Here is a 13,239-nt window from a genome sequence, read left to right as displayed (position 1 = left end):
TGCTGATGCTGCAAAACACCCGACATTGCTGCCAGAATGTAACATCGCGATATCTCATCAGCCTTAATCCACCGCTTATAATACTCTCTCATCTTCAGGAGCATCAGTAGCAGGCTGATCAGGCTTGGGTTCATAAGTGCAAAACTTGTACTCCTCAGCAGTCAACACAATGTCCAAATTTCGTTTCCATTCAATATAGTTAGGTCCGGTAAGTTTGTTATCCTTAAGTATGGTGAATAGTAGATTAAAGCCCATTTTATCCTGAGAATCATGCATAAAAAAAACATCACATTACACATAAATAAGGGTGCATTAATTATTAAGAGCTATTGATTCCTTTAACAATTATTAAAATTAAATGCACTAACATCTAAACACCATAAGTTTCTGGTACGCCACGATGTGTGACATGTATACCACCTAATTTTGTTTAAATGTTACTTCGGTCCTATTACTAAACAATATGCCAAGTTGGGCTGTACTATATTATTTTTTATAGCTAAGTGTATACCATCATCAAATCTTAAATTATTCGAAATCTATGGAACTTGGTACGCCACGATGGGTGGCGTGTATACCTTCCAATATTCATAATTTTTGCCTTGAATAGAATACTTCAATTCAACATTCATCAATGGTTTGATTTCCAGGTAGCGGAGGAGTCACATCGGTCTCACTTAATACCCACAGCCTTACAAGTTCGATGAACCTGTTTTTGACAAAATCGCCCCATATCAGAAATAAAGAAAATTCGTATTTATTCCTTTTTAAAATTTATTAATTTAAGAAGTTTGTTCTAGTAATTTCTATAACATTCTAGACACCATAAATTACATGCCACGATTGGTGACATATATATAATTTATATTCGTCTTTATGTTAAATTACATACAAACAATAATGGAGACCATGGGATTTAATTTCATATTAATTCCCTCTCCCACTTAGAATTTTTATTAAAATTGAGGAATTTTAAAATTAAATGGGGCCCTATGTCGTTACAATTATGTCTAATCATGTATTCAAAATATACACATAATTTTAGCAACATATAACATTTAATTAAAGCAATAAATAAAATTTATGTCCATGTCGTCCTAATTATGTTAAACATGCAATTTTAAAGGAATTACACACATAATTAACGACACACATAATCAATAAATTAAAGCAATAATTAAAAAATTAATGGAAAAAATTAAAATAAATTTTCCACTATTATGGCCCTTTGAAAAAAATTCCAGCTCTTGAGAAAAAAATTTCTACCGCCAGCACCTGTTGCGCATGTCAGACCTGCGTTACAGCCAATCTGGGCGTGTTGCGCAGGTCCGACCTGCGTTACAACCAAACTGGGCATGTTGCGCAGGTTCGGCCTGCGTTACCGCCATAACTCGGCATGTTGCGCAGGTTCGGCCTGCGTTACCCCCTGTTTCTGCAGAATTTCCACGCGCCAGCCGCCAGTACCTTGTCTGTTGAGTTTTGTTTTGGTTTTTGTTCGAACCAAACACCAACACCAGCCCCTTGTGTTGCACAGCGGAACAAAAAAAACACCGGAATTGATTTTCGATCGCACATAATTATTACAAAATACCCGGAACAATTACAAAAAAATAGATCTAATACAAAACTAATTTTGTAAAATCTATTCTAACACGATTAACCCTCGTATAAATTACAACCACGATTAAACCACGTGGAAACCAAAACAAAAATTAACCACGATTAAACCACGTGGGATCCAAACACATAATTAAAATATACATGGCCATAATAGTGGATTAACAACCTGCATCAAAACCAATACAAGAAAAACACTATATACACGCATATATAATTACGACATGGACATTATATCATAAAATGTAGAACCCATTACCAGGCTCTTGATACCAATTGTTGGGAACCACGGACTTGGGGTGATATTACGTTTTATGATAAAGATTACAAAAAGAAAATCACCTTGTTAACGGTTGATTCCACGCTCTTCTATTGTATTCCCAAATTCCCTTGAGCGAAGTTTGGCCTCCGTCTTCTCAAGTTATCCTTTATTCTTGCTTCTTGGTGGCTACAATATATTTTTCACACCCTACCAAGCAAGAAGAGAATAAGAATATATATAGACTACAATATGGACCATGGATAATTAGGTTGGGCCTTATAATTACATCTTGAGCCTATCCCAATGTAATTAAATATTAATTCAATCCACTAAAGAATTAATATTTGCACTACCTTTCCTAATACCGTAATTTAAATAATTAATTCGGTTCCAATATTATTTGCTTATTAAATTCCCCATGTTTAAAATATCGCATGTCCATTAATTAAAAAAATTACTGATAATTTATTTAATTAATATCTTTTATCCTTGATCATCCACTCAACCTTTATTTAATTATGCCAGAATAAATTCCACCTGCAGGGTTTCACATAATTAAATCTTTTTGAGCTTTCAAGGGGACATCATTAACTCGAATATTATCAGGACATGGATTCCTTCAATAAATAATATCCACCATGTATATAATTCCATCACCCAAAATATAATGATATAATTCAAAAGAATTACTTCATATATAAATCAAAGCATGTAAATAATATACACGTGTCAATTACTATTTCCGGATTAAGAACCTAAGCATTAATAATAACATAGAATCTTAGTTCTCCTTCTTAATCAGTATTAAGGGAACAATTCTAAATTTGATCTTGTTTAATATACACAAAGTATACTAGTATTATTTATTAGTCAATATAAACTAATCTAAATAATACTACAGCCATACCAGTGGGTTGTCCAACACCACCTGTGCTGTGAACCTTATTATATTATATAACTGTATTTAACAATCTAATATTCTGTATCCCATTTGATACTAGATTATTCACAATATATAATATTAGACAACATGTAAACATTCAAATGATTCTCAATTAAACTGGCCAGAAATAAATGTATATACTTCAAATAAATATTTTCAGTATACACTAACACATTGTTCTTCGGAAGCCTGTTTTCATCAATTGAAAAGTTTTAGTATACGTAAGACAATTTTTATATTTCTTTCGACGTTTGGGTCACGCATCTTGAAGAATACTGGAAAAAGAGTTTGGAGTGATCAAGCGGCCGTTACCATCTTCATTTCTTGAATGATTCCCGATATTTTATTTTCTACATTTTCAGATTGTCCACCTTTTTTGGCACTTCATTTGTATAATATAATTATTGGGTAATCATGGAGGCATATGTGGGGTTGTGTAGTGTTTGAGAAACCACACCATTATATTTTTTGAGATACAAGGGTCAGTGTTGTGGATGTTCCTTTGCTATTGGTTACTTTTTGAAGAAGATATATACATCATACACATCTTGTCTAGGTGGATCTATGAAGAAAAATGAGTGACTTGCAACAGTCACTTTCAGTATTGTATCTTATAATTTATTCATCGTTCTTAATTTTATGAGTCATTTATTGTGTTCATTTAGTGTTTTTTTGTTCTTATAAGTGGTGTAATTTCATTTATGGCAACTTCTAGTAGCGGTATTTTGGAGAGTAGAGGGAGTAATAGGTAGGTCGTTGATTCTATCTTTAGGGTAGGTTCTTTGAATGTAGGCACTCTTACTGGGAAGTTTTTGGAACTTGTAGATGGGTTAAAGAAAAGACATGATGCAATTTGTGAGCAAGAGAATAAGTGGAAGGGTGCTAAGACAAAGGAAGCCAATGGATTTAAATTATGGTATTCAGGTGTTGTAACCAATATGAATGGTGTTGGTATTATTTTACGTACACAACTGAGGAATAATGTAGAGGTGATTCGATTTAATGATAGGGTGATGATGATTAAACTAGTTGTGGATGTTGTGGTTGTTAATATTGTTAGTGCCTACGCTCCACATGCTGGTTTGGGAGATGAGGAGGAAAAACTCTTCTGGGATTGTTTAGATGATTTAGTTTAGTACAATACCTAGTGATCAAATTTTATATATCGGGGGTGATTTTAATGGCCATATTGGTGAGCATTCTGATGGATATATTGGTACTCATGAGGGTTTTGGATATGGTATAAGGAATGAAGGTGGATGTACTCTTTTAGAATTTGTATTAGCTCATGAATTAATGATAGTTAATTCTTGTTTCAAAAAGAGGGATGCTCATTTAATTACTTTTAAGAGTGGTGGTTGTAGCACACGAATAGATTATTTTCTTACGAGAAGACCTAACAAAAATTATAAAGATTGTAAAGTGATTCCGGATGAGATGTGTGCTACACAACATCGTTTGTTGGTAATGGATATTTTTATGAGGAGAAAGAGAATAGTAGGTATTCAGGAGACGGCGCCGCGTATTTTATGGAAAAATCTGAGGGGTGAAAGAGTACGGATTTTCAAGGAACGAATTGGTTTGGAATAATGAAGCTTTGTTGGGGATGATGTAAACCAAATATGGAATCATTTGGCTTCTTTAATTAGGGGTGTGGCTAAAGATATGTTGAGAATCACCTCGGGGAAAATTCATGATCAAAAAGATTCTTGGTGGTGGAATGAGGATGTGCAAGAGCGAGTAAAAGTTAAACATGCACGCTTTAAGGAGCTTATATGCTGCCATGAACAAGAGGAATTTGATACAAAGAAAATTCTCTATAATGAAGCAAACGTCTAGCAAAAAGGGCTGTGGTGGAGGCGAAGGATAAGGTTTATGAAGAAATGTATACATGTCTATCTAAAAATGAGGGAGCAAATGGAATTTATAAACTAGCAAAGGCACGAGAAAAGAGACAACGAGATTTGGGATTTGCCAGATTTATTAAGGATGAAAATGCACGCGTGTTAGTCAAGGATGATGATATTAAATGTAGATGGTATCACTATTTCAGACAGTTATTTAACGAGTCTCGTATAAGTGGAGAGGAGATTGAGTGGGAAACAGTTCATCAATCGTATTACGATTCTAATATACAACCTATAAATGGTGAAGAAATTGAGTTGGCATTAAGGAAGATGGGTAAAAGTAAAGCCACTGGTCCAGTGAAATACCTATAGAGGTATGGTGGTGTTTAGGTAAGGAGGGTGAGTGGTGGTTGGCTAAACTCTTCAATCTTATTTTTCGGACTAGTAAGATACCACATGAATGGAAGCTTAGTATGGTTATTCCAAATTACAAGAATAAGGGTGATACTCAGAATTATAGTAACTTTTGTGGTATTAAACTTTTAAGTCATACTATGAAATTATGGGAGTGAGTGATTGAAATTAGGCTTAGAAGCAAGGTTACAGTGTCTAGAAAATAAATTTGGTTTCATGCCTGAAAGGTCGACAATGGAGGCGATTCATCTTCTTAGGCGTTTAATGGAGAAATATAGGGAACGTGGGAGGGACCTGCACATGGTGTTTATAGATTTGGAAAAAGCTTATGATAGTGTTCTGCGTAGCGTAATTTGGACAAGTTTGGAGAGTAAGGTGTGTCCTGGCTATATGTGGGGGTAGTTCAATAAATGTATTCTCAAGTAATGACTAGTGTCGGGACACCTGTTGGTGATACTCAATATTTTCCGGTCAAGATAGGACTTCATCAAGGATCATCATTAAGTCCATTTTTATTCGCAATAATTATAGATGTACTCACTAGAGAAATCCAGGACTTTTTACGGATGACATAGTTATTATTAATGAGAAAAAGTCGGAGATTAATGAGAAGTCAGAACAATGGAGAGTTACATTGGAGACTTTGGGCTTGCGTGTTAGTCATTCAAAAACTGAATACATGTGGTGTAATTTTAGTAATGAACCAGATGAAGAGGGGGTTGATGTTAGAATTGGAGAGCATTTATTAGTTCCGAAAGAAAGTTTCAAGTATTTGGGATCTATGATTCATAAAGATGGTAAGATAGATGCTGATGTTATTCATCGTTTGTAATCTGGATGGTTAAAGTGGAGGGATACTTCAGGAGTACTGTGTGATAAAAAGATTCCTTTAAAATTAAAAGGAAGATTTTATCGAATGGCGATTAAACCAGCTTTGTTGTATGGGGCGGAATGTTGGGCGGTAACGAAGGCCCAAGAACAACACCTAGAGGTAGCGGAAATGAGGATGTTGCATTGGATTTGTGGCCGCACCTTGTTAGATAGATTGTCGATGGGTTTTTTCAGAATGCAATTAAGAGTTGTATCTCTAATAAAAAAAAGTAATGGAAGGTAGATTGCAATGGTTTGGACATGTTCGGAGGAGGCGTATAACGGCTCCAGTGCGGAGAGTTGAAGGTTTAGTGTTGCCGGGTGTGAGAAGGAAAGGAAGACCGAGAAGAACTTGGGATAACCTACTTTCACTATATTTGCCTTTTTTAAACCTTCAGGGGGGGATATGGTATTAGATAGAAGGTCTTGGAGGCGGCGAATTAGAGTGGTTGATTAACTTATGGGATAGATTGATCTTGTATTTTGAGGTGTTAGTAGCATACAATGTTAGTAACATATAGTGTCAGTTTATTCATTTGGTTAAGGTACTTAATTCTATTATTATTGCATTCTGGGTTTCATACATTATTGGCACTAATCATTTTTTTGGTAGATAGAATGTCTTGTTTTTTTGAACAGAGAGTTATTTGATTTACAAATTAGAAGTTCTGCGAGTGTTCTTAAGTAAGATTGGGTTAAAGATATCAAAAGTGTTTTTATGTGGGATAAAAGTGACTACAAACATTCACTATTCGGTATTGCGTATTATATCTTTTTATAGTTATATTCTATATTTACACATGTTCACACATAAGCCGGGGGTCTTTTGGGAAACAACCTCTTCCTTCTTTTGAATGAGGGGAAGGCTGCATACATCATACCCTTCCCAGACCCTGCTTTTGCAGGATATACTGGGTAAGTTTGGTTTGGTTTGATCTTTTATGGTTGATTATTTATTAAGGGTGTTTTATTATTCCAGCAACCCAACTTTCACTTGATTCTCGATTATTCTCATTTATCCTAGAAAAATCATTGTTACTAATCATATGATCGACACATTATTCGTGTCGATAATTCATTTCGCTTCATAACCGATTTATTGTTCAAACCAGATTAAAATTGTTTTCTTTATATTCTTTCAAAATTTCATGTTGAATGAATATGGTAAATCATCCGAGGATTCTTTCATCTGTACTGGTCAACATGGAAGTATCCATGGTTTATTTATTATTTATCCGAGATGCAGATATTGTTTATTATCGGCTCATGTGTGGCCGTGGGTTTGAGATGAAACCCGTTTTTCATGCTAGCAAGTGTGTTAGGCGTCCTTATGACGAGCCGTGATCGGGTGAGCGTAAGACATACATGACGACAGTACACTGTGGTAGTTGATCGCATCACTGATGTATTGGGGTGGAATATGACCAGTTTATTCTCGTGACCGTTTTAGATCAAGTGCCAGATAAGAGTTTGCTTCTCTTTTACTTATATAGCAACTCAAATATGACTTTGATATGACATTGCTTACAGTTTAAAATATTGAAATAGTTTTGGCACTCTTTTATTTTTGAACAATTTAAAATCATGTTTTATAAATCATTGTGTCACAGAATAAATTTGCTGAGCATTTAAATGCTCACCCTTGCTATTATGAATATTTTTCACAGTCAAAGATGAAGAGGAAAATAATTCAGAGCAATAGAGGGATAAAAATGGAAAGAGCCTTATTAGGATTAAAAGTTATTAGCTTCATCTTTCCCAATGGATGATCTTGCGCTAGTTACGAGTTTGATCGGAGCTATGACAAGACTAGAATTAACCAACTTTAGTTGGTACTGGTACTTTATTATGATGTATATTATGTGAGAGTGTGAAATCGATTATGAGATCTGTGGATTGATAGTCCATTGTAGATTATCTTATGATATAATGTGTTGTAACAATACATGTTTCAGCATATGGTACCGTGATGACTCAGATTCACAAGATGGCGGATTCGGGGGCATCACAGAGAACACTTACAATCAAACCCCTAACATCTACCATACCAAAGATTAATCACAATAAAAAATGATTAAATAAAAAAAATGGACATAAACCCTAATAATCGAATTAGACTCTCTAGGAATCATTTGATATAATTGATAACATAAATCTACTTCACACAATTAAATGAAGTTATTCAAATCACCAAATCAATCAAATAACCCTAGAATCAAAAACCCATAATTTAAGTCAAGAACCCTAAAAATCCAAATTGAAAATCTATGAATCTAAGCATGAAATTGATACCAATCACTAATAGAACATATCAAAAGCTTCAATTTGAGTACTTACACGATAAGATTTGATGCTCAGAATCACTCAAAATCACTAATTGATTTTCGACCCGAATTCAAGAACCCTAACCTGATTTTTAGAGAATTTTCTGATTTTTCTGATATTTTTATGAAATTTATATAATTCATTAATAAAAATTAATATATTTATAATTACAAAATAATTCCCCTAATTATAATTTAGGCCTTAATTATATCTCCTAATAAAATTAATTGGCCCTTAATAATTTATGGGGAATAATTTTTAAATTTTTAATTCCAAATAATTATAAAATATATGCCAAAATTTCCCAAAAAATATAAATAATCCAAAAATGAAAAGATATGAAATATTTGAAAGTCCCATAATTTTATAAAAATAAAAATATGATTTTTTTGTGGGGTTTTGGGTACTCGTAGGGGCCCGAAAAAATTATTTTTCACGAAACGAGACATTTTCTAAATTAACTGAATGTTCGCAAAATCAATATGGTATACGCCACATAAGACAAAATAAGGCCAATTTCTCTATACGAAATAACAACTATTTAAACGAAAACTGGATAGTATAACTTTTGATATAATTGCATTTAACACATAATAAAATACCTGAAAAATACCTTGAACCACACACAACACATATAGCACATAACATCTAATATTTTATGGTTAATACTTATTTATGATATAATAAAACACCTAATACTCACTTAATATATTGCAAAATTGTAATAATTTCTCAGTTGTTACACCATACCAATTTCAAAGTCTATCAAATGGATGTTAAAAGTGCATTTATGAATGGAGATTTGGAGGAGGAGGTCTATGTCTGTCAACCTCCAGGTTTTGAAGACCTTAGCTTTCCAGACTATGTTTACTATCTTTTGAAAGCACTTTATGGTTTGAAGCAAGCACCTAGAGCCTAGTATGATACTTTGTCAAATTTCCTTTTAGAAAATAATTCCCCAAGAGATCCTGTTGACAAAACTCTTTTTTAGAAATGTTAATGGCTTTAATATACTTGTTCAAATTTATATAGATGATATTATATTTGGCTTTACAGATGAGAAACTTTGCAAAAAGTTTGCGAAATTGATGCAAAGTAAATATGAAATGAGCATGATGGGAGAACTAACTTACTTTCTTGGTTTACAAGTTAAGCAAATTAGTGATGGAATATTCATTTGTCAAACTAAATATGTTCATGATATTTTAAAGAAGTTTGACTTAATGGATTACATATCTGCAAAAACTCCCATGGTCACTAGCGCTAAACTTGAATTGAATACTACTGGAAAATCTGTTGACATTTCAAACTATAGAGGCATGGTTGACTCACTTTTATATTTAAAAACTAATAGGTCATATATATTATTTTCTACTTGTCTTTGTGCTAGATTTCATGCTGATTCTAAAGAATCTCATTTAGTAGCCAATAAGAGAATTTTCAGATATTTCAAGGGAACACAAAAACTTGACATTTGGTACCCTAGAAATTCTGGATTTGATCTAATTGGTTATTCAGATGCAAATCATGCAGGGTGCAAAGTAGACAGAAAAAGCACAACTGGAACATATCGATTTCTAGGAAATAAGCTTGTATCCTGGTTTAGTAAGAAACATAATTCAGTTTCTACCTCCACAACTGAGGCTGAATATATTGCTGCTGGTAGTTGTTGTGCACAAATTCTATGGATGAGAAATCAACTATTGGATTATAGTCTACATGTGGATAAGATTCCAATTTTTTTTGACAAACAAGTGCCATTGCCATCACTGAAAATCCTGTGCAGCATTCAAGGACAAAGCACATTGACATCAAATACCACTTCATAAGAGAGCATGTTATGAGTGGTACTTTGAAAGTTCATTTTGTTCCAAGTGAGAAGCAACTTGCAGACATCTTTACCAAGCCACTTGATGAATCAACTTTTACTAGGTTGGTAAGTGAGTTAGGTATGCTAAACTATTCTTAAATTTTAATTATTGATGTCTATGCAATTTGTAATGCAGCCATAAATTAATTTGATTTTCTTGAAAGAGTTAAATTTTGGCTAAGTCAAAATTATTCTCTCATAGGATAATCTTTATCCGTTGAAAGTCAAATATATTTCTGGACACATTATCCATCAACGGATGATGATGTAATATCCATTGAACAATGATAAGGTGGGTAAGGTAAGTTTTACCCAAACCAGCCACACTGGACTCTCCCAAAAGACTGTAGTTGTTCAAAAGGAAATTACCACATTTCTAGTTGTATCCTCCCAAAAGGATGTAACTATTGAAAAAAAACTCTCAACCAAGAGCACAGGCTAAGAGGGGTAAAGAAACTGACCGAACACAAAACTACATTAGAAAGAAGAAGGCTAAACCTACGGGAAATCACAGGGTGCACACACAGTGCCAACTGTAGTCAAAGTCTCAATTACTGCACCTTCACAAAGTCAGTTTGATGTGGCTCCAGTAAATGTGAAATCACAACCTCATTCTCTCATAATAGACACACCACACACATAACTATCCAACAAATTCTCTGATGTGGATATGATAAAGACATCAATTCCTGATTTTCCATCTCTCAAATTCATGGAGGAGCCAACTATTCATGCAAGTGATCATCATCTAACTGATGATTTGTTGGATAACTTGCCAATTCTTTCTCACTATTGAAGTGTCCATGCATAAAAATCTAAAATAAATTTTGACGGACTCAAAAAATTTTTTAACTTCTATTCCTCTCATTTATTCATTCTCAACGGATATCCATCATCCGTTGATAAGTGATTGTCTTTTAACGGATATACTTCACATCAGTCATCCGTTCATAATTCCAACTACACTTTCAACGGATATTTCACATCCGTTGAATGTCACTACATAACTTGACATCTCAAAATCTATTACAAGTGTAGATGATTTAGTAGTTGTCCAATCACTCTTAGGATTGAGGGAAGGGAGTATATTGAGTAAAAGTCTGGGTTGCTCTCAGGAAAAAGGAGAGGAAAAGAGTGAACTTATGCATGCTATTTCTTCTAGCATGGAAAAAGAGAATGAGAGAAGTCCCACCATAGACGGTGAAGGTGAGGGTGTGAGGGTAGTGAGCCAAGGGGAGCCCTTGATGCAAGAACATAGAGATAATGAGAGAAAAGAGGTACTGGTGATATAAGGGTGACAACCATTGCAAGTGAGTTAATGAATGTCAATGAGGCTGAAAGGAAAAGACTATATTAGCAAGAATATAGAGCTGTTATGGTATCTATTTCCCTAGATGCTGAGACATTTACTCACCCTGTCATAACCTTTCAAACACTGGCTCTTCAGGGCAATGAGGAGGCATAAAGGATACTTAATCTAGTACACACAACAACATCAATCAAAGGGATAAAGATGCCTTGTCCTTTCTACCTTCTACATCTGATGATGTGGACTCAAACTTCGGAGTTCATGTTGTTTCTAAGTTTGATGATGATTTTGGTGATGAAGCTGGCACCAACTTAGGGGGAGATGAAGGCCTTAGTTTTTTTATTCAAATTCTAGAATGGATACTCAGCAAAGAATGTAGCTATAATCATGTCCCAACAACCATGTTCCAATTAATCAACCAAACTCAGTCAACCATTCAAGCCACTACAAATGCCAGCACCAAAGCTCTCCTAGAAACCCATCTTGAGTCCCTCTAACTGCACAAGATTCAACATCTCATACAGACTCAAGATGTGTGTTAGGTCATACACACTGTAGAGGGGGTGAATACAGTGTAAAGTACAATCAAATCGAACTCTAAAAACTCAAGTAACAGAAGACAAACTTTATTGAAACAATAAACTCTGTTACAGTAAGGAACTGTTACCTCTCAGTGATGAATAAATATCACGAGAGCTGCTAGGGTTACAATGAATAATCTTCTCGAATATGATAACACTTTTAGTGTAAACCCTATGTCTGTGTTTATATACTACACAGTTACAAGATAATCGCTAATTGATATGAAATATAATTATGCTTCCTAAAATATATCAATCAGATATCTTTTCTTCCAAGTATTCTATTCTTCATAGAATTCCTTCTTCATACATATCTCTTCTTATGTTTATCTCGATCTTCTTTCCTTTAATCAACTACTGTCCTTATCTGAACGTCCTTCAGCACTTAAGTTCTGATATCCATCTTCTGATGATTATCTCCTGATAATATAAGTACTGATATCCTTAAGTACTGACTTCCAGTAAGTACTGATTTATCCTGTTTAAGTAAGATCTGAAAACTAAACATAAATCATATTAGCCATGACATTATCAAATATATCTAACAATCTCCCCCAACTTGTAAATTAGCATAATATACAAGTTTAATAGATATTTGATGATGTCAAAAACATTAAGTACAAATGCATGAGAATTAGACTAGATAACTACAACTTACAGTCCTTAAAGCTTTACCAACATTTAACTTCTGATAACAGCTTCAGTCTGTACAAATATTATAATTTAATCAGTTGTAAATCTTGACTTGGCTTCATCTTCTGATCTCTCTGATGTCAAGAGTTGTTCTGATATAGTTCTTCAATAAACATCTCTCAGCATATCTAAGTTCATCAATCATCCTCCTTTTAGCATCTTTAAGCTCTGCAGTATCTTCACCAATTTGAAAGATTGCAGCCCTGAGATCATTAATCTTGGCTTTTCTTATATCCTGATCCAGTCTGATCAAATATGCCTTATCAGACTCAAGATTGAATTCCACAGCCCTGTAACCCAGAAAGGTAGTTATAATTTTAGTAGTGTTGGACTTCATTTCAACTATATCACCCTTGTGATCTCTGTACTTTGGAACATATGTGCTGTCAGACTTAACAGAATAAAGCCTTTTCTGTTTCTGAATCTGATCCTTCAAATAGTTTGCAGCACTTCCTGTCAATCTGTCATCCACTTGAAGTAAGAATAGTACATGCTCCAATTCTTCAAA

At 34.0% G+C, this 13,239-nt stretch overlaps 2 protein-coding genes across 2 annotated transcripts; both read left to right on the top strand.

Annotated features, from left to right (window-relative positions):
* Window positions 1–1,284: 1,284 nt before the first annotated feature.
* Window positions 1,285–5,041, top strand: LOC141704141 (uncharacterized). Its single transcript, XM_074507459.1, has 4 exons — window positions 1,285–1,467; window positions 3,488–3,542; window positions 3,615–3,957; window positions 4,651–5,041. Exons 1-4 carry the CDS (start codon window positions 1,285–1,287, stop codon window positions 5,039–5,041), a joined length of 972 nt encoding a protein of 323 aa, XP_074363560.1.
* A 276-nt stretch (window positions 5,042–5,317) lies between these two features.
* On the top strand, window positions 5,318–5,915 carry LOC141704140 (uncharacterized). The gene is made up of 2 exons (XM_074507458.1): window positions 5,318–5,458; window positions 5,628–5,915. The coding sequence occupies exons 1-2, from the start codon at window positions 5,318–5,320 to the stop codon at window positions 5,913–5,915; spliced, it is 429 nt and encodes a 142-aa protein (XP_074363559.1).
* Window positions 5,916–13,239: the final 7,324 nt, after the last annotated feature.

This window comes from Apium graveolens, unplaced genomic scaffold (genome assembly GCF_009905375.1).
Source record: "Apium graveolens cultivar Ventura unplaced genomic scaffold, ASM990537v1 ctg7471, whole genome shotgun sequence".
Classification (NCBI taxonomy): domain Eukaryota; kingdom Viridiplantae; phylum Streptophyta; class Magnoliopsida; order Apiales; family Apiaceae; genus Apium; species Apium graveolens.
This window is presented reverse-complemented; position numbering and strand designations above follow the sequence as displayed.

Bases quoted from the DNA above. Each gene is read 5' to 3' on its own strand.
- LOC141704140 (XM_074507458.1), top strand. From the start codon at position 5,318: ATGGAGGCGATTCATCTTCTTAGGCGTTTAATGGAGAAATATAGGGAA. The intron at 5,459-5,627 runs GTGTGTCCTGGC...TGTACTCACTAG, and splicing joins GGACAAGTTTGGAGAGTAAG to AGAAATCCAGGACTTTTTAC.
- LOC141704141 (XM_074507459.1), top strand. From the start codon at position 1,285: ATGTCAGACCTGCGTTACAGCCAATCTGGGCGTGTTGCGCAGGTCCGA. The intron at 3,543-3,614 runs GTATTTTGGAGA...CTTTGAATGTAG, and splicing joins TATGGCAACTTCTAGTAGCG to GCACTCTTACTGGGAAGTTT. The intron at 3,958-4,650 runs GTACAATACCTA...TCTATAATGAAG, and splicing joins TGTTTAGATGATTTAGTTTA to CAAACGTCTAGCAAAAAGGG.